This window comes from Marmota monax, unplaced genomic scaffold, assembly GCF_021218885.2.
Source record: "Marmota monax isolate L192 unplaced genomic scaffold, Marmota_monax_Labrador192_F-V1.1 WCK01_AAM20220418_F8-fsc00153, whole genome shotgun sequence".
In the NCBI taxonomy this organism is placed as follows: domain Eukaryota; kingdom Metazoa; phylum Chordata; class Mammalia; order Rodentia; family Sciuridae; genus Marmota; species Marmota monax.
In genome coordinates this window covers 12,927-35,080 of record NW_026692146.1, presented here as the reverse complement: position 1 = coordinate 35,080, position 22,154 = coordinate 12,927, and the positions used below count along the sequence as shown (strand labels likewise).

Below are 22,154 nucleotides of genomic sequence, written 5' to 3'. Positions count from 1 at the left end.
ATGGGAAAGAGAAGAGTGTGTGTGTACATTTTTAAAAAGAAATTTCCTTATTTTTTATAGACACAACATACCACCTTATATTTACTGTTATCATGCAATAATGGCAAAAGCAGTAGAACTTCAGGTCAAACAACTCTTGCTACTAATGTAAACTCATTCTAAGAAAACCATTCTCACATGGACAATGGTTAGAAAAAAGTACATGAATGTGCTACAAAAATAGAGCCACAAGTCTTCTCACAAGTAAAAGAAATCCTCTGTAGAAGTCCACAGTTGACCAAGGTCCAGCCTCCTTAACAGTGAGCAACAGGGAATATGCTGCCAAGTCACCATCTTCAGTTCTGAGAGTGAGTTTACATGCTTCCCCAATGGCACAAAGTCTCATGACGATCCAATGAATCAACAGACACTTGGGAAATATTAATAAACAATTTTTTATGAACTATTACAACAAAGAACTTCAGCAAGAAGGAAAATGAAGTTTATGATCTTTGAGTAAACATTTTTAGCATAACAGTCTCTGTGACCAGATACTGGAAGAGAAAAATCAAGCTTATAAAACACCATTTCTCTATCAACTGGAATACACTAAAAATAGGATAATGGAAATACATGTTCTTAAAGCATTTCCAGAGGAAATGTCCATAATTATGACATTCTAAATCATTTAGCAATTGTATATGCTACATTAACTAAAACAAAGGTATTCCTTATTGCATGTTTTAAAGTTGGAAGGATACTCTAGCTTAAGTGGGGGATATTTAGGGGGAAAATATTTTGGCTCAAAATGTGTACTGCACCAAGGCAGCTTCATTCTAAAAACATAAACCATTTAAAATAAACTTTTATATTTTGAAGCCAATAATCCTTTAACACAATGAATAATAGTTCATAATCCACTTTCTGACTAAGTGTCAGAGGTTAATTTTATGGGCCCAGTTTTAAGGCCTGTGAACAGCCCTCATTACTCTGAGAATCAGGTGAAGGTGGAGGTTCATCTTTAAAGCCTGAAGGCATTAAGTCTTTTGCAACAGGTGGTGGCCCATAGTCTTGGGGACCATGAGTTGGAGGTGGTAATGGGGCACCAGGAATGAAGTACTCTCTTGGGCCAAATGAGCCTAAAGGTCTAAATGGTGCGGGTCCTGGAAAAAAAACACGAGGGTCAAAAGGCAAATCCCGTTTTCCAGGTGGAACACCTGGTGCATATTCTCTGAAGCCTATTGGTGGACGCATACCAGGACCTGGAAAATAAAAAGGAAGTTATGTAAATACCCAGAAATTTCTGAACTAGGGTGATTTCAAGTATGTTAATATAGTCTTTAATTTCTCCCAAACCTAGAACATCAACGGGTGAACATCCTGACTTGCCAGATGAGGCAAACTGAGATGGAACAAGTTTAGGTTATAGCCTTTGGCCAACCAGCCATGAAGCAACATATTAAGGATTTAAACATGGCTCTACCTAGCTCCAGGCTTGTCTTTTTTCTTTCCCTACTATATAATTGCAGAATTATTTCTATCTCACAAGAGCTCCATTTATATTTGGAAGTACTAATTTACCATGACAAGATGATACATTATGAAATAAGAACTTTACTACATCAAAGAAATTTTGATAAAAGGAAATCCCACTATTTATTACTGTATCCATTAAAAATTCATGAAGTATTTCAGCATGGACTTTACACATGCCATCAGAATCAAGGTGCATGCCCTCCTGGAAAAGGCCTTCCACAGCCACCTAATTAAATCAGCAACATTTATTAGGTCACTGTTAAATCCTCCTCTTTAACACTTCCCTCTGACTTTTCTCAAGGTAAGGAGGGTTTGACTTTTCCTTTTCTATATTCTATAACCTACTCCTTATGCTTCCATTATGGGTGATTACAAACTTTATGTTATAGGATTTTCATATCTGTGACAAAATTTTAAGTTATGGCATGTGTCTCATCCACCTTTCCATCCATTGCAGTGCATATCAACAGATTTTCAACAAACATCTGCAGAAGTAATATTTCTTGCTTTTCTGTATATAGCCCCTTATCCTCATCTATGAGAGATAGCTATTGCCTATCTCAGTATAAGATTATGTAGTGTCCCATATGTCCCAGAAAACTGGAGGAAAAGTTAAAATGTACTCAGCTTTATCCTTTCATTGTTAAGACCTGAGATAGCAACCAACTGTTTTAGCAAGCAATAGAAATGAAAGATGAATGTGATTTATAAGTCAATCACTACTGTTCAGATCATCATACCAAATGGTGGAGGAATTGGCCGAGGCCCAAAAGGCCCATCGAACTGAAGTGGCGGTCCATACCAAATGGGAGGTGGTGGAGGCCGTCCCATAGGGGGTCCCATCGGGGGGCCCATGAAGGGTACCCCTGAGAAAGGAGGGGGCCCTTTCATAGCCATATTAACCTGCAATTTAAGATTTGAAAGCAGTTAAAAGTCTTAAAATTCCTATGTATTAAGACAAAGTACCAACACCGATAAAAGCTAAAACCCAAAACAAGCATCTGTCCAGAGAACACCATCAGTGCAACAAAACTCTCCCCACCCCTCCTGTGTATTCCCACTGACAGCTTACAGAAGTTAGAAGGATGCCACAAGAGGGAGCAGTTTGTTACTGATTATATCTGCACAGGAAAGGGAAAGGCAAGAGGACTGGCAGAGGTTATTAACAGAGGTGATTTCTGACCAGTATGTCATGCTGTATTCACTACAATCTATATCAAAGGGAGTCCCCCCTCCCCATCACTTCCCTTTCATCACAATAGCTCATCACTTCCATATTAAGAATGAACAGAATACAATGAAAAATCCATTCTCTACCCATGTAATAATAGCTACTATTCAGAGTATCGTCAGTAAGTCTTTCATATATTATTCAGCCTCTGAGATCTTTAAGTAGACTGTCTTGTTTTAAGTAAGAGGGAACAAAAGCAAATGGAATATCGTAATTTGCTGAAGGCCACACTGCATATTAAAGGAACTCAATCCCAAGGTTTGCCTCCAAGCCATGCTTTTCCCACCTCTACTCCTCTCTAACAACGGGTCTTTGCTCTCTTTTAAATCTTCTACTACAAAGGGGTTTGGGGTCTTATCTAAGCTGCCCTTAGATTTCTCCAGAGATGTATATTCCTGGAATATATATACACTGGCACTTGAGAAGTATTTTCCAACACAGTGCTATATACACAAATTTCCAAGGAAGACAAGGTTTTAATATTTACTTTCATTTACTGTACACCATTTGAGATATTGATTTATCATTTCCTATGAGTAGTGGGTTTGAAACTGAACAATTAAAAATTTATTTTATTATAGAGCTGCAGAAGACCTACCAGATATAATAGCAACACAGTTACAAGAGAATGTACTTATGTGAACAAATGAGACCATTGCTTGGGACTGGCTCAAGATGTCATTTCAGATTATCATTGTTTCACTGAAACAGTATTGCACTTTCAGAAAATCTGATACCAATCTAATTCAAATCACTCAAAATAGGGTTTGCACAATGGAGGAATTCTTAAATAGCATTCTTCCAAACAAAAATAAAAATGATGAATTATATAATTTTTATAATGAATTTACTTCGCCTTAGAACATTCAACACAAAACACCATATAGAGTGATAACTTTTCACATTCTGTAGTTCATTATAGTTGTACACACTTAAGCAACATTCCCAAGTTAAGGAGAAAAGTAAGCTCAATATTGCATGCAGTTTTAAAGCAAACAAGATCAGTGTCATGCTCTGAATATCCTTCCCAGAAATGCACAGAATAAAACCCAATTCAGTTCTCAACCTCTAAGTACTCCAACTGGATGCTCAGTCAAAGAAGTACTGGTGGAAACTGAGGGGGTCTCAGGTTCTTGGGGAACACTTTGCTTTTTAAAAAAACAAATGGGATAGTACAAATAGAACACAAAGAAGGATAAAGCAAAGAGCAAGTACTGTAGGAAAGCTACATGTTCCTGCACGACCACATGATTCACAGTAACTACAGAACTTACCTTGCCCTCATCTGTCACCTTAGCTGGAGAAGAACTTCTGGAGCTGCTGTTCATGTGAGCTGGACCACATCCTGGGTCTGTTAGAGATCAAAGAATGGATTCAGACTTATTCTAACATGAAAAGAATAAAAATCCTGCATCCACAATTACAGATTCTTTGAAATTACTTGGTCCCTTTACCAGAGGCAACGGGTTTCCCAGATGCCTCAGAAGACCATTGAGTACGAGGTAAAGGTCCATCCATTGACCCTTGGGAAAGAAAGATCAGAGCCCTTGTATGTATTTTTCAGAAGAAATAAACCACTGGTGGACAGGTCAGGGTTCAACAATAACTAGAAAGCAACATTAAAAATGGGTTGCCCAGGGGTTGGGGTCTTAGCTCAGTTGTAGAGTGTTTGCCTAGCATGTGTGAGGCACTGGGTTTGATTCTCAGCACCACATTTAAAAAATAAAGATATCATGTCCATCTACAATTAAAAATATTTTTAAAAATGGGTTGTCCAATAGTAAATCACAATTTATGAAGAGACTTAAATAAAATAAAGAACTGCCTTGGGTTGATAGAACAGCAGATTAATAAGTACTGGTCCTAAACTTTAAGCTATAGACTTGAAGTATGTGTAGGCTGGCTTTTCTTTAATCTGTATAACCTGAATTCCAATCTTACCAAGACTACAGTCCTATTTAGAATTGGAAATAAGACTCAGTATTTCATATTGGAAATATGTATGATACATAAAGTTTAAGGCTACTTTTATAATATTTGGGAAAGGAACATCATAGAGATTTAATTTAAAGATAAAGGTTTACACTTCACAGTGTAAAATTTAAAAGAAAAAAAAAAAAAAACAATACAGGGACCTCCAGGAAAAAAAAAAAATGTTTTCTATTCTAGAACAGATTTTACAGAAAACATTCACTAAGGTAAAGTAAGAAATTATCTTCTATATATTGTACAGGCCCAAATTCTATGTTTTCATTAGAATATTCAAAAGGGAAAAAAAAACCAAAACCTTGAAGCAGTTTACTATAAAGCAACATGTGAATGCTCACCAAATCCATTTATAGGCATATCTCTTCGATTAAGGGTAGCAGAAGGAGGTCTCCCAGCTGGCTCTGCTGTCAGTGGAGGGGAACATTCTCCACCACTCACGGGGGATGGACCAAAAGAGCCATTCTGGCTCAGGGGACCTAAAGACAACAATGCCGTGTTACTACTTTAAGGCAGCCTTCTCCCTGACACCAACCCCCACCTCCCGCTTTAGCAAATCATTCAGATTATTTCATAACCATTACACACAGAAATTAAAAGTGATTTACATAATTCTGCACCAAGAAATAAAATATCTCCTTTTACAAAGTGCCCCCTACCTCTCCGAGGAGGATTTTGTAAATTTGGTCTTCCTGGCATTGGTTTTACAATCACAGGTTCTTCTTGCCGCATTGCCATCTTTTGGGCCATTTCCAATAGTCTTGAATATTGAGAAAGAATGGGCCAAATTATGAAACAGCAATCTATCATAGATAATATCTAGCGTAACCTTAAAACACTATAAAACATATAGTAAGATACCAAAATCACATACTTCTGTCTCAAATTAGCAGTTTCCCTTTTCTCTTCAGCTATAGCTCTTTCTGCAGAACGAGCTTTGAGCTATCAAAGAGAAAATATTCAAATTCAGTTGTGGTAGGCTATGCACAAAATAAAGAAAAGGGGGAAAAAAATCTTACCCAATTATCATGAGCTTTCTTCTCTTGCATAGCAATCTGAAAAAGACAACACATTTAAAAAAATGTTTTTAGGGACTCATTATAATAGCCTATAATTGTCTGTATTAGATATCAAAGAATTCTGCAACTACAGGACAGTATTAATTACTACCTGGTTTTTAAGTGAGCGCTCGGTTTTCTGTAATTCTTTTTCCATCTCTTCAATTCTCTGCCTAAGAATTACAACAATTGAATAAAATTTGAAACATTCTGACCATTTTCCCTTTATTCCATCAGCTATACTTTTAAAGACTTTATCATACATAAGAAAAACATTTCTATAGTTATATGAATCCAGTGTGAACAAAACTAATACTACAGGCCAGGTGCAATGCCACATGCCAGTAATCCCAATGATTGGGAAGCTGAGGCAGGAGGATCACAAGTTTGAGGTCAGTCTCAGCAATTAAGTGGGAACCTATGCAACTGAGACCCTTTCTCAAAGTAAAAAAAAGGTTTAAGGATGTAGCTTAGTAGTAAAGCACCAAAAATAAATAAATAAATGAAATAAAAACCTAATACTAATAACTTCTTTATCATTTAATTGCTAGAGATTCTGAATTGATAAATTATAATTTCCTTAACTGTTCATCAGTGTGTTCTCAAGTAATTCAGCTAGAAATATCTTCCTCCTTAAAACTTTTTTTTCTTTTTTTCAAATTATATCCATAGAAGATTTCCAAGGTCTATCAAATGCCACACTTTTGTGGGTCTTGATACCTCACACAGCAAACTGATTTCTTAAAGAATTACTACAACATACAAAACCCCCAGAACTGTTTGCATTGACCAAGTTCCCTATGGTCTTGCCCATTGGGTATAAGTAAATTTTTGTTAACATTTTTCATTTGTTAAGTTGGAATTTATTTTTTCTCCTGTGTGAATTGAATGTATTCATATTCTCTCGTTATTTATACTTCCATGCTATTTTCTTCTATCTACATAATGTAAAAAAAGATTAAAAAGAAAGCTAACACTAGTTCATTAGACATTGACACCCTCCTTTAGAAACTGAACTCACTTGTAATTTTTAACTTCCTTTTCTTCTGCAGCTGACAGCCGCTGCTCTTTTTCTAGTCTCTCATATTCTTCTTGACTCAGTTTCCTAAAATAAAGCCAGTTATCAAATCAAAAGTTTCTCTTTGTGAATATCACTTCCCACAATTCTATAAAATGCTTAGGCACAGAAAATAGGAATTCAAACCTGCAATTTCGTAAATCAAACTCTGGCAAATCACTTACATTTTCTAACTTCTCTTAATTCTCTACTTACCACTAAATAAAATAAATGTGAAAACAACATGTGCCCCAAGGGCAAGTCTCCTGTGTGTAAGATAACAAAAACTCACTTTACTTCAATGTGGAAGATCAGGACTGATCAACCTAACATAATTAAACATATTAGGATAAAGCAGGGGATAATTCTTTTCTCGTTTCTGCCATGGGTAGGACGGACACTAAGTATATCTTTGTCATGGAGGAACTCTTTTCTCAATCCAAGACTGGCACCAGAATAAAGATATAGTCAGTCAAAGAAAAAATCTTCTAGAATATGTCTTTTAGCTATGCAATTAACCACAGAACATTTTTCACACTTTAGATATCTATTTCAAAAGAATTGTAATTAAGCAAAAAGACAAATCTGAGTTTTGATAATGTCTGTCAACCAGAAAAAGAAGCCAAACTGACCCACGATCAGAGTATTACCTACTGACAAGTTTTAACTCTGATCATGAAACTCAAGATGTTCATCTACTGAGACAAAGGTAGCCACATTTAATGATTTAAAAAATACTATTTTCTGCTATCCTTGTACTACTTTAGCCATAGTTCCAATTCAAAAGATAATTAACTTGAAACTTAATTTTCCATAAATCAGAAGAACTATAGTAAAAAAGGATTATTGATACCAAATAGAAAAAGGGGATTATATATTCTTATATAGCTTCTCATTTAATTCTTCAGCAAGTATTTTATGAGTGGCTATAATATACTAGTACCTTGTAAGATGCTAAAGAATAAAAGAGCTCACTGTTTCAGGTATAAATGATGCCTAAAGGAATATAATAATTTTCCCCACTGGCTTAAGAAGGAATATGGAGAAAACTGAATCTTGAAGGACAGAGAGAATTTTGTTTCCAATTATCAAAGAGTTAGTCTGAGAGCACTAAGAACAATCAAAACATCTTTATAAGAATATAAAACTGTGTTTGAAGGGATCCAAGCTAAAAAGGCAGTGAAGATATATGTATGTGGCCAAGATCCATTAGAAAAGGGAATCTCAGAATTACAAGTAAGGCTGGCACTTTAAGGTACTTTTCTCCTAGGTTCACCCACATATTGAAGATAACACAAAGATATAATGAGTCTGAACTAAGCCTTCATCAAATTCCTGGGCTTAGAGGAAAAAAAGAAGTGTTTGGGGCTACAAATAAAGGGACCCTTAATAAAAGCCCTAGCCTTTGAGTTTAGATTAGAAAGTACTGCACACTTAAGTGATGAACAGGCAAAAAATCCAAAAGGAACAATAATGAAACACTGAAAAGACAAGTCATTTTTTAATTATCTTAATTGCTGACTAAGTTTAAAGTAACAATCTTACTCAAGTAACCTCAACAATTTTCTATAAGAAGATAACTTCATCTTAGTCCTCAAATTTCATCTATAATTATCACAACAATGTTGGCCAATCAAAACTGACCAGGCACTCCATAAGACAAAATTCTGTGAGAAAAAATCCCACAGAAAAGGAAACCACCTAATGGGGTTATCCGCACATGTTTTAAAATCACTGTGCTTTTTATATAGTCAAAAAAGTAAAGTCAAGATTATGAATTTCAGTGCTGGGAATATAGTTTACTTGGTACAGTGTTGCCTCGCATGCACAAGGCTCTGGGTTCAAACCCCATCACCACAAAAGAGGAAAAAAAAAGATTATGAATTTTGTCAAAGGATTAGAAACTATAAAACCAAGAAATAGTTGGATGTGGTGACCTACCTACAGTGGAAGATACTCAGGAGGCAGAGGCAGAATGATGAGATTAAAGATAGCTTGGAAAGCAGTAAGACCCTAGTCCCTTATGAGAAAGAGCAAGGAGTCTGGGGAGGTAGCTCAATAGTAGAGCACATGGCTCAAGGTCCTGGGTTTGAGCTGTAGTACTGAAATAGGACTGGGGTTGTGGCTCAGGGGTGAAGCACGTGCCCCACATGTGTGGGGCACTGGGATCAGTCCTCAACACCACATAAAATAAATAAAATAATGTGTCGGGCTGGGGATGTGGCTCAAGCGGTAGCGCGCTCGCCTGGCATGCATGCGGCCCAGGTTCAATCCTCGGCACCACATACAAAGATGTTGTGTCCGCCAAAAACTAAAAAATAAATATTAAAATTCTCTCTCTCTTAAAAAAATCCTATAAAAATAAAATAAAATAAAATACTGTGTCCATCTACAACTAAAATAATATTTTAAACCCTGAATTTTTTAAAATCCTAAACTCAATGAATGATTTTAGCAGCAGATTTGGGAAGTAAAATAAATCCTAGCGCTTTTAAGACAGGTCAGAATAAAATATCCAGAAGAAGTAAATCCAGAATGTAGGAGGCAGGGGAAATCAAATTCTAATATGCATTATTATAATCAGAAGAGAGAATGAGGTAAAATCAACATTTAGAAAAAGACTCGAAAATTCAAGAAATTTTTAATGGTCCCAAGCAACATAACTGCAAGAGGAAAAAGTGGGTGGGGTGGGGAAAACTACACCTAGGCACTTCCCAATACAACGGTTAAAAAAACAGAGAAATGACTACAGGAACTAGGGGAGGGATAACACCAAACAACAATGATAATGGACTCCTTAAAGAAAAAATTTAAAACAGATGCTAATTAATTGGATATTTTTAAATTGCTAAAACTAAGTAACAGTCAAAATTCAGTAGCCAAAAGAAAGATCCTTTAAAAATGGAAACTGGTTTTAACTCTAATCATGAAGTTCATGTCAACCTAATACAGATTATAAAGGTAGCAGCAATATTTAGTGGATAAAATACTATTCTCTGTTTATCCTTGTACTACTTTGATACACTAATCAAATCTATCATTAAAGGACAATGTTCAAATAGAATGAAAATAATTTCAAATAAGAAACAAACAGTGTAGAATGCAGAACTACAGAAACTTTAAATATGTGTATAAATTGAATGAATGTCTTGTGGAGTTCACAGTATATGAAGTACTAACATACAATGCCACAACAGTTATCTGATTCAGGAGCTACTTAAAGCCCATAAAAAAAAATAACAAACCTATTAATCTATGTCAGGTTATAATTAAATCCAGAATATATACCATGGCCTTTAAATTATGAGAAGATGAATAAAATTATAATTATATAATTATAATTCCATTATAATTTATGATTACATCAAGCTTATACAGAGGGGATGAGGAAAATAATTAAAAATATTTAAACTATTAAAAAGATACAAGGAAGAAAAATAGAACAGGTCATCAAATAGAAAGCAAATTTTTCATAAACCACAGGCACATATTGACATGGACAGACTTACATTTTAGAAAGTCCACTCAAGCAGCTATAGAGAAAACTACTAAGAATTTGAAATAAGTTATATAAAAAATATAAAAAATGGAGAATGAAGACAGATGATCTAGGTTAGGAACAGAAAAGATGACACAGGCATGAACTAACATAGTACCCGGGGATGAGTTTTTAAAAAGAGTACAAACCACAGATGATGACTGAATGAATTTTGGAGGAGTTGAGGAAAATAGTGCTACAATTTAATTGCATTACAAAGAAAATTAATTGCCATTTAGGTCATTCATATTACTAGTAGGGACAGAGAAAACAAGTGTTCTTTAAAAAAAAAAAAGTGATAAAATGAGAAATGTTTCTTTGAAACAGGCCAGGCATTTAGAACTGCCCTGAACAAATATTTGAGATTCTAAAAAGGTCGCTTGGAGATCACAGAATTTTAGAAAAGTTAATGGAAAGGTTTCAATATTTAATGCATTAATTAGGCAACAGAAGTCAAAATACCTAAAAATAGTTAGGTCTGTAAGAAGGTCTGTCTTTGCTTTACAAGAATATATATATATATATGTATATATGCCGAAGAGTAAAATCAGGTGCAAACAAATAAAATCTGACACAAAAAAAACTATTTTTAGAGAATTCAAGTATTTTTGTGGATTAAAAACTTCAAATGAACTTTCAAAAAATAACTAGCCCCACACTGAGAAGATTAATATATAAATATATACTACAAACAAGTACTTCTGTAATCATAACTCCTAAGGTCCTTGCCAGAGTTCAATTTTTAGTGTGAACATCTGAGATATTCAAGTCCAAAACTTGTACCATCAATAAGTAAATATTATTCCTTTTTGAAGTTTTTATTCTACTAAAACATGTCATTCCAAATCACTCAGTATTTTTAAAGGTCCAGAGTTAGAGATACAAGTTCAAAACATTAGAATTACATAACTGATCACAATGAAAGGTAATTAAAATAAATAGTGGGATCATAGAAAGGGTCTAGATCTTTGAGAGGTATTTCCACATCAGTGACTGTTAATACCAGTTTACCACTTCCTGCCTTCATATGAATTTGACAATTGATTACGATGTCCTCACAGCCTTAGTTTATGGTTCCAACTACCTCAGGACTCTTAAGACTGATGATGGAAAGAAAAATGCAACTTATAGGAAACAAAACACAAAGGAAAAAAGACAAATCTCTACTTATTACAAACTAGAAGAAATTGTAAATAATCTTAAGAAAAGATAAAATTATCTATTAGTTCACACAGTGATAACAATAACAAACAATGAAAATCTTACTTTTGTAGTGCCATCTCATTTTGCTGGTAGAGTTCATTTAAAATCTCCACTTTCTGCCTTAGAGTTTTAAATTCCTCTTCCAGTCCAACTTTAGAAGACTGTAGTGAACTGCAGTTACTTTCTAATTTCTTTATTTGGTCTGTAAAGGATAAAAAAGCTTATCTCTATATGTGTACAAGGACTTAAGAACTTGTTTGAGGGAGTAGTGCCAAGAAAAGTAAGAAGCATGAAAGCAAGAAGCCATTCTTTATCTTTCCAATAAAATTTTAAGTCTTTCCAACATGGCAATTTCTTCTCAAGAAGAACCCACCTTCTAGATTACAGTATGTGGACATTGAGGCTCTTAGCTTAAGTTGTAAAACTTTTAGATCCTCTTCAACTACTGATATTGTAGTTTGTGTCTAAAAATTGCAGAAAAGAGAGGTATTCTTAAAAGTGAGGCACAGGAAGAATTCACAGGCACTATGGGACTCTTACAAAGAACTATACCCGAGAGACATCCATCATCTGCTTAATTTGATCTTTGATCTTCTTATTCTGATCACCTAAAAAACAAAAGAATTTAGCTTTTTCTTTCCTTACTTTTAACTCTATATTCTCCTAACTTCCCCAAACTAAATAATGATTGTGTTCAAACAAAACAAAAAAATCAATTAAATAACTAAACTGATTAGACTAATGACTTTTAAGAGAATTGCAAGCTTAGATTTAAAAAAGAGAGAGAGAGAGAGAGAGAGAGGTGAATTTCAGGCTGGGGTTGTGGCTCAGTGGTAGAGTGCTCACCTAGCATGTGTGAGGCACTGAGTTTGATCCTCAGCATAAAAATAAATAAAAGTACTGTGTCTGTCTTAAAAACAAACAAACAAAAAAAAAGGTGAATTTCTAGTTTGCACAACTGAAATGTCATCTATGTTATTCTTGTAAGATAAAAGCTTTTCTTCTCTCTCAGATCTATCTTCACCTGGGCAAGTAAGTGTCTTATTTAGAAAGATTCAATCCTCTATTTTCTCCCTGAATCTACTACCAGGTGTGGTTTGAAATACTTGCTATGTAAGCAATATCCAACTTGGGAGAAAACATCTGGAAATATTTTCCTCATCAGTAAACACTGTTACACTCCCTCTCTAGCTTTCTGATAGTCTCTAGCCTCTGTTCTCACAGCCTTAGTTTATGGTTCCAACTACCTCCGGACTTTTAAGACTGACTGTGGACCTTAAAACCACAGAGCCATAGAGATGATGAGTATCAAAATCAAGTATCATCTGAATAAGTAAAAGAAATAAATTTCTCTTACTGTACAATGTTCAATACTTAGAGGTATAGGATGTGACTATTGTAGCTGCAGTGTACTTACTAGTTTTCAATGGGATAGAAAAAGTCAGTGTTCTTCACATGCCTATTGCTACATTATACCCCAGCAACCCACCTCTGCCAATGCAACAGACATATCTATAGATCCAATGATATGTGTCTACAACCCTGAAGCTTAAGAAGAAATTCAGCCAGCTGAAAAGTGGCATCTGTATACTTAATTAAAGACAGGAAAGCAAAAAAGGATTCAACCTCCCTGAGACTGATCTTACCTGCTACCTCTCCATTGGTTAATTCATCTGACTCCTCTTCTCTATTTTGATCCTCAGATTCAGATTCACATTGTAACCAATTCAACTGTGTGATACAATTAGTCAAAGTCTAGAAAAGAAGCAAAAGGTTGGAAGACTCTCAATTTTAATTCAGAAGATTTCAGGAGAATTCATGAGATGAAACATGTATTTGGAGTATAAACTTACATTAATAGTATCTTCTTTGTGACTAAGAAATACTTGTAAATCTTTCTGGGACTTCTCAAATGATTTGATTTGTTCACTGAGCTCAGCATGTGATGTACTCCAGTCTTTGACTTCCTGCTGCAACTGAAAAGTCAAAACATATGAATTCCTATGGGTTAGGGAGAGGTTTCTGCACTGGATACATCAGGACTACAAGACTTAGACAAAGAAATAGAGAGCCATACTCCTCGGTGGCCTGCCTCAATCGAGGGGGTTGAGACCTTGGTTAAGGAAGAGGGCAGAGTGGCCCCAACTCTCATAGCTGCAGTAAGAACATCAGAGCTATCAGGAAGTTGACCCTGTTTATTGCATTCCCCAGAAAATTGCTGCCAATTCAAATAATTTACCTCCAGCAGGAATGGCTGGGCACATATGACTGTCTCCTAAATTTAGACTCCTTACCATGTAATCTTCCCTTGGCCGGTGAATCAGTAACTACTCAAAAGAGGATCATAAAATACTTAATTTTCTGGTTTAAAAAGTTTCTTTGAGGCTATGCAAGTTAATAACTGATTGATATTTGATAAGAAAAGCAATAATCCAAAAATCCAAAACAGATGGAGAACAAATATATGCACTCAATTTGGGGAGCACTGTTTAAACTTTGCATATCTACAAAAGGTCCTACATGAATATTCCTTACCTCAGAAACAGATCTAAGAAAGATACAAGATAATGATATTCACTTCTCTAGTTTACATTATGTATGACATCAAATTTTCTTTACCTGCTCTTTCTTCTTCTTAAGCATGGTATTTTCTTTCTGAAGCCGACAGCATTCCAACTTCACCTTCGCTTCACGAAGCTTAGCTTCATTAAGGAGAATTTGAAGCTAATGCAAAACACTACAGTTAGTGAATTAATTCCAAAGAAAAAACAAAGTTATACTTTCCCAAACCAGACATCATATAGTTCTCATTTTTTGCACATTTTAGCACACCTCAAATTTTTGGTCCGCAAAAAAACTAAGATGTAGTATTAATATCCGTTAGCAAGAGTTGGCAGCTTTACCTCTGAAAGTTCAGAAGTATTCACTGAAATGACCTCTTTAAGCTTCTCTATCAATTTCTTATTTTCCATTATCTGCCAGGTGAAAACAGAACACAAAATATGCATTAGGATTTCAGTAGAAATACTGATATATATATATATGTGTGTGTGTGTGTGTACAAACACACACACACACACACATATATACTAAAAAAGATAAACACAACAAAATATTTGTCAAGCCATCCCATTACATTTCAGGTAAATGCAGGGGATCCAGCTTTGGACTAAGCAAAAAATCAAGAACTGAAAGAGATGAGGGAAAATGAAGTCATAAATATTTCATGGCATCCACAACCTTACGGTTTATGAGATAACCAGAAAAAAAGGTCAAAGTATAGAAAAACACAATGCAATAAGTAAATAAAATGTTTTAAAGCATAGAAAATTAACTAATTAATTACTGTTTCAAGTAAACCAGTTCAAATTAGTAAATTTTTTTCTAGTGATAGAGAAAAAAAATTTCCCAAGATCATTTTTAAAATTTTCTTATCTGAAGTAAAAAATGATAAAATTTAAGGGAGAATAGACTAATCTCACATACAGAAGAATTCCAAAAAATTTATAAAGATACTCGCTCCTTAAGGAAGTGGACATAACTCTGCAATCTTTGTTTGCAATGCCTGGGACTGAATCCTGGGCCTCATGCATGCTAGGCAAGTGCTCTACCATGAGCTGCATCCTGAGCTCGTAACTCTTCATACTTTAACTGTGGGCTGTGCATGGTAACTTCCAAAGAATACAATATGAAAAGGATTGGAAAGAATTTTTACAGTGGAGAAATCTGATAAATACTACCTCAGCTAGGTGATCAAGCTTACTTGGGGGTAGGATATTTCAGAACACACTCTCTACTATCTTTTTCAACTTTTATGTAATTACAGAAACTTATAGAAATTGAAAATGAAATATGTAAGTAAAATTTTTTTCAGTAGAGAAAATTGATTAATTCATTACTCTTTCAAGTAAAAAGTAAACAAATACTGTTCAACTGGACAATAGTTTTTTAGTTGTTCTGCATGTTTCCAAGGGCAGAGCAAAGCAATATGAAAATTATCCAAGGTTGAGAATAAAAATATTTCCTAGGCCCATAAAAATAATTTGTTGTATCAGTACTTAAAAGTTCCACAAAATGGGCAGAAGTGGGTTCAACTTCCTTGACTCCTAATCTTACTTTAGTTAACAGCTGGACTAAGTTCAACTTAACCAATTTTACAAAATATTTCAAAAGCCAAATTACAGTAACACTTAGCAGCAAAACTCTTACCAAGTCCTGAGTCTTAGCTTTCTGTTCTCTCTCAGATTCTAACATAACATGAAGACTTTTAGCTCTCTCATCCAGAAGTTCTTTATCTTTTTCAAGAAGCTTCATTTTATTCTGGGAAAAAAAAAGGTGTCAAGATTACTCACTCATTACATTTACTTTTGAGTTTAGAATGTAATTCCCCCCAAAGAAGGGATTTTTACCTTATATTTAGTTGCTTCATCAGAAAGAATCATATTTTGCTTCATGATTTCTTTGACCTGTTCCTTCATCTATGTAAATAAAGCATTCAGAATTAAGACACACAAATTATAGTGCTACTATACAAGTTACTTCCAGACAAGTGACCCTTTTCCAGAAGAAAGCAGTACTTAATACATATGACTGCTTAGAATTTGGATGATTTGTAGGAAATAATGAAACAAAAAATTTTAAAATACGATTTTTAAATTAAAACAGGTAGAAATGATTTAAGCTAGAACCAAGGGAGAAAGAAACAAAAAAAATAATTATACCTTCTGTTCATAATTTGACAATTTCCGCTTCAGTTCTTCATTTTCTTTTGTGGAATTGTTCATCTTTTGGGAAATTTGCTGTTCATTGACTAAAAGGGGGAAATACACAAGATTATTACAATCACTAAATGAAATTCAACTACTCAATCTACTAAAAGCAAAGACATGTTATATGGTACTATGAGGAAATACTTCTTAGCATAACTATTATGCTTTTAAAAAGCAATCTATGCTTATTAGCAATAAGAGTATAAAAATTATTAAAATTTAAGAAAAATATAAGAACAATGATATTTTGCTGGGCGCAGTGGTGCACACCTGTAATCCCAGTGGCTCAGGGGGCTAAGCTAGAAGGATCCCAAGTTCAAAGCCAGCCTCAGCAAGAGTGAGACACTAAGCAACTAAGTGAGACTTGGTCTCTAAATATAGGGGGTTGGGGATGTGGCTCAGTAGAGTGCCCCAGAGTTCAATCCCAGGTACCCCTCCCATCCAAAATGATATTTCAATTTAAGCTTATTTCACAGATGGGAAATACAGTAAAGTGTTGTAGCTTGATATTCCTCCCTTCTCAAAACACTTTCTTTTCAGAAAATGGAATCATTTAATTCTTTGCAAAGAAAAACAGAAATGAAAGCATACTGATGTACATTACCATTCTTTAAATTATCTACTCAATTACTTAATGCATGATTAAATCATTAGCATAGAAATACTCTTCAAATGTAATACATCTGCATTACATCAATATTCAAAGTTAATCTGCCCCAAATTAAAACTTATCATCATCTCCCTATCCACAATTTGTTCCTCCTCTTTATCTCCTATCTCAGAGTTGGAACCATCATCATCTACTCTATTATCCATGTTAGCAACCTAGGAATAGTAAAATTTTCAGGAGGTAAAAAAGATAATAGACATTAAAAGTCACTGTATCTACTTCTAACATACATAAAACACACATCAAACACCAATACAAAGGGTTATTACAAGTTTAAGAAACCTAAAAATTTACCTTGATATACTCTATCTTTTACCTAGAAGAGAGAAAAAAGATTAAATTTGATGTCAAACATCTGCTCAATAGAAACAGCATTCCTAAAACAACAGTCAGAATCATAACCAAGTGAGAATTTAATAACATTCTGATTCAGGATAATAATTTATAGGATTAAAAATAAGTAAAGGTTAACAAGCCTTTTAAATTTAATTGGTAGTGATATTTCATAAATAGCCTCTGACATAAACACACTAAGATATGTACCTTATTTCACAGTAAAGATGTGTGTATGTGTGTGTGTGTGTGTGTGTGTGTGTGTGTACTCAAAATCATTTACTTGACAATTCTAAATAACCAGGATAAAGTCTAGAAACAATGACTATTCAAAAGGAATCTGAGGAAACAATATTAAAGGAAACAATATTAAACAATATTCAAATGTTATAAATGGTGATGGGATACTCAGATGTGTCCAAGGATCATCCATGGGATCTTCGTAATAGGAAATTGCATTCAGAAAACCCCAACACAGAAAGAAATGAACATTTGTTTAATGTCATAGCCTTGCTAACCTTTTACTCAAAATGACAACAGAGGAAAATGGGAAGTAGCATAAAAGCAGTCATCTAAGGAAGGGACTAAAGCTCCAAAGTCAAATGCTGAAACTGAGGAGCAACAGCTAGGAACCAGATCCCACATAACCTAGTAAAAAGAGAAACAGGTACTGGGGTTCTTGAAATGAAAGAAACAAGAGAGAGAAATATAAAATGTTTTAATGTTTTTCCCCTCTCTTTATCCTTCTATTTCCTTTTTTCTTTTAGCTGAGAAAAAGTTCAATGAGATTAGAAAATTCCTCACAGGAATCCAGGCAAAAGATTCTTCTATTTAAGAAGGGAATACTTTTTAAGAGATTTTACACTCAATTGTACAAGGAGAGGAAACTTATCTCAACAATGATATATCTGATATAATTAAGAAATCAGAAAAAGAACACTCAGATTTGAAAATATTTGTATCCAATGCTTTTGGCCTCTTTAACTGTGAGGCTTTTCATATGCAAAGCCCATTTACCTAAAATAATTTTCTTCCAATTATGTTAAATAACTATGAAACAGAATGACCTACAGTACAAACATAAGTATGTATAAGCATATATATACACACACACACACACACACACACACACTTATACATATATGTACACACATACACAGAGATGGACTAATTCTGCTCAGATAAAAAAAGACTTAATGAACAAAACATTTAATGGATTTTTGGACAACACATAATGTATACTTCCAAATAAAAAGGTATTTTCTGAACATATGATCAAATCATAAAATCTGGGAAAAATATATATAAAACACTGGAAAAATTATCTCATCTCCTTTTTCTCATTTTACTGTATTTCTTTGCAGCATTTCCCCCTGTTTATATGTGTTTATATTAACATACAGTTCATCAACATTTAAATCTTAGTTTCTGCTTTTTTTTCCACTTCACATTTAATTGTGAGCATTTTCTGTACCTCAAAGCTTTGAAATAGATAAATCTGCCTACTATTACATTAAGCGAACATACAATAACCCTTAAATGAATTATGTTGTGCTAAGTCTTCAATCTAATACACTGTTCCACTGAAAAACATTACCAAAATCTTCAAAGTATGGTTATTTCTTTAATATAGATTACTAGACATATATGCTACATAAAAGGATATTTATCTAACCTATTCCATCTTTTATCCCACTTTGAAAACTTCTGATACATATGAAACTACTGGTCAGGATGGCTGTAAGAATTACCAGTTCTACCAACTGCACCCACACTAAATTATTTTATAAGGTTAGTTTGACTTAAACCACTAATTTGTGTTTTAGCAACTGAAAAAGAAAAAAAAAAAAGGTGGGGGCCAGTGACTATATAAAATAATCCTTGTGCTTATGTGCTAAGGTATAAGTAAGTTAATTTACTCACAACAAGAATAGTTTTCCAAAAGAAAACGACAAAGGATACAAATCCAAACAAAACAGTGAAAACTACAGGCTTCCATGGTAGTCCATAAAAATCAGGCCCAGGTTGAGTATCATCAGGCAATGTAGTAAACAGCTGAAACAGACAAATTAGAAGAAATGGGAAACCTTAAATTTATAACAAAACAGTCACAAAGAATCATGGCAATTCTAAACCAACCTCCTCATCAGAAATCCACCTCCTCAATATTTTCCAATAGCTTCTTCAAGAGAGAGGATACTGGCAGTCTCATATTTTTTGTTCACTTGCAGTGTTTTCAAGTATAATGAATCTAAATACTTTTTAAAAAATATTTATTTATGTATCTTTAGTTTTAGGTGGACACATTATTTTGTTTTTATATGGTGCTGAGGATTGAACCCCTAACCCTAACCCTAACCCTGTGCCTCATGCATGCTAGGCAAGCGCTCTATCACTGAACCACAATCCCAGCCCGAATCTAAATACTTTAAATTGAGCATACATTTCCAGTTTGTAACAGGCCCTATATCATCACATTGTCTAACACCTGGCTAGAGTCCCTCTGGATCATTCTTTTCTCTTAGATAACCTGGTTTTTATAATTTAAAAATCCATTTAAGACAAAAACTTAAATATATGAAAGAACTAATTAATTTTATGGCAACAAATAAAAACAATGATGATATACGTATAAGATTTTAAATCTTACTTCCATTCCACTCTTATATAAACAGATAAGTGACATGTAATTTCAGACAACTCTTGAAAACTGGCTTAGATAAACTTCTCTGAATTTAACATCCTTCTATAAAATTCAAAGCCTAATTTTAAATGGTTGCTCAAAGGCAGTGCATTAAACACCTGCCTACTCTTCCCTGTTTTCACCGCCCTCTACACGTAATACGAGATAACTCTCATTTGGGCCCAATTCCCCAGCAGTCTCCGTAGAGAAAAGACCTGTAGTAACGTTAGCTGTTTCGATTGCTGGCTGCATTTCGGAACATAACATGAGGTTTTCACCTCTATTCCATCAAAAAAAAAAAGTGCAAGTGGGGAAAGCTCAAGTACACCCTCACCGGCCTCGCTTAACAATACAGTCACGTCCTGCCTGCCTTGGGCCTGACACACTCCATTTCTCCGTCGCCGCGACAGTCAGTTCACCCACTCCGCCAGAACTCAGCCACCCGCCTGCCAGAGCTGGGGTCCCTCGCTGGGAATGGGACCGTCACCTCCAGTAGCTTGGCTATGAGGGCTGCGTAGAGCACCTACAGGGGTCCCAGGAGCTCCGGGTTCCCCGGGGAAGCAGTGACAGAAGGCACAGTGGCAGGTACTGAGTCCATGGTGTAGGGACAGCTGAGCGGAAGCGACGCTTCCCTGCAGAACAGCACAGGACCCTCTCTTTCACTGTTTCCTACTTCGGGAGGACCCAGTGCAGGGGGCGGGTACTGGGAGTGAACTTTGCCTACCTCCACGCAGGTGCTTTCCGCCCAACACACGTAAAACGTGTCATCAGACGAAGCCACTGGGCGGACTGCAGTGAGCAGATGGAGGATGCCGAGGGGCGGGGCCGGGAGCGGGAAGAACCAACTGCGGAGCACGGAGGGGACAGCGCGAGGAGAGCACAGCGGAAGAGTCCAAATGAAAGGACTCCAGGAGGAAAGAGGCTCACCTGACCCTGGAACTGGGAGAGGACCTGCGATTTAGAAGGCCCTGGAGGAAGCCAGGGAACTAGCAGAAGGGGATTATAGGCAGAGACTAGGAAAAAGGAGAAAGTCAGGCCTCCCAGCCCCTCCCAGAGCAAAACCCTTTTGTCAATGTGTTGAGACACCAGGTACCTGCCCCAAAAGTGCAGACACAAGAGGAGATGCTTCTCCTGCTCCCTTCTAAAGGACTACTGCTCGGACTGGGCTTTCCTTCCCTGCTCACTCCAGTCCTGTGTTACTTTCTCCACTTGTGGATGATACTCTTTTTAAAAAGCTTTACCCTAAGGAATCATGTCATTATCACCCCACGCTGGTGTCTTCATTTCTGGATGCCACATTTTAAGGTTGCATGACTTGTGGAAAAGAACAGAATCATGAATAGCCCGAAAAGTACGTGCTAAAAATTGAAGAAAAGGGGGACGTTTAACTTGGGGAGGGAATGAACATATGTGGATCTTTAAAAATCTGTCGTCAAGTTGAATATAGTCAATTCAAAAGAACAAGAATAAGCAGGAAAGCACTGAAAAAGAAGAGCAATGAAGGGTACAGGGAGGGCAGACTATATAATCAAATCATGTACCCTCGTCCAAGCCCAAGAATACATAGAGTTTGTGGGACAGAATAGAGAATCCAGAAACAGAACCGACTGCACTGGACATTTGGGGTACAATAAAAGTGAGTTTGGGGAAAATAGACTTTCTAATAAGTAGCGTTTGCAAATACCACATGGAAAATTATAAAATTGGATTTTTCTCTACTTATTCAAAAGATAAACTACAAATGGATAAGAAACATGAATGTAAAAATAGAAAATAAACAAGTACTAGAAAATATTGGGTGAAATTTTCTATGTATTATGAGTGGGCAAAACCTGCCTCAATGAAAAAATCTTTCCTGGCTGTATCTAAACCTGCTACACACACACACACACACACACACACACGCAGTTTAACAATGACAACCTGAGAAAAAACATTTGCAACATATTATTGTCCAAAGAATCATGTTCCTGAAATATAAAGAATATTATAAATGAAATGGCCAGCAAACCTATACAAAAATGGGCTGAAGAAATAAACAGATCTCAGGAAAAGAAATGCAAATAGCTATAAAATATGGAAACATGCTCTGCTTAGCTCATAATGAACAA

At 35.3% G+C, this 22,154-nt stretch overlaps 1 protein-coding gene across 5 annotated transcripts; it reads right to left on the bottom strand.

Moving 5' to 3' along the window:
• Window positions 1-418: 418 nt before the first annotated feature.
• On the bottom strand, window positions 419-20,754 carry Mia3 (MIA SH3 domain ER export factor 3). Of its 5 annotated transcripts, none has more exons than XM_046419760.2 (20): window positions 17,322-17,466; window positions 16,310-16,398; window positions 15,998-16,066; window positions 15,798-15,908; window positions 14,492-14,563; window positions 14,208-14,312; window positions 13,442-13,564; window positions 13,235-13,343; window positions 12,141-12,196; window positions 11,962-12,052; window positions 11,652-11,790; window positions 6,812-6,895; window positions 5,903-5,963; window positions 5,752-5,787; window positions 5,607-5,674; window positions 5,392-5,492; window positions 5,074-5,211; window positions 4,021-4,097; window positions 2,256-2,418; window positions 419-1,241 (listed from the first exon to the last, which is right to left on the bottom strand). In XM_046419760.2, exons 2-20 carry the CDS (start codon window positions 16,370-16,372, stop codon window positions 928-930), a joined length of 1,980 nt encoding a protein of 659 aa, XP_046275716.2. In that variant the 5' UTR covers window positions 16,373-16,398; window positions 17,322-17,466; the 3' UTR covers window positions 419-927. The 5 variants fall into 5 exon arrangements, with proteins under 5 accessions (XP_046275716.2, XP_058427606.1, XP_058427608.1 ...); XM_058571623.1 differs by having other exon boundaries at window positions 15,798-15,896; XM_058571625.1 differs by lacking the exon at window positions 14,492-14,563.
• Between the last annotated feature and the right edge of the window lie 1,400 nt (window positions 20,755-22,154).

Coding starts and splice junctions, on each gene's coding strand:
- Mia3 (XM_046419760.2), bottom strand. CDS start 16,372: ATGAACAATTCCACAAAAGAAAATGAAGAACTGAAGCGGAAATTGTCA. Junction 14,313..14,491: donor ATACTTCTGAACTTTCAGAG/GTAAAGCTGCCA, acceptor GTTTTGCATTAG/CTTCAAATTCTCCTTAATGA. Junction 5,212..5,391: donor ACAAAATCCTCCTCGGAGAG/GTAGGGGGCACT, acceptor TGTTGTCTTTAG/GTCCCCTGAGCCAGAATGGC.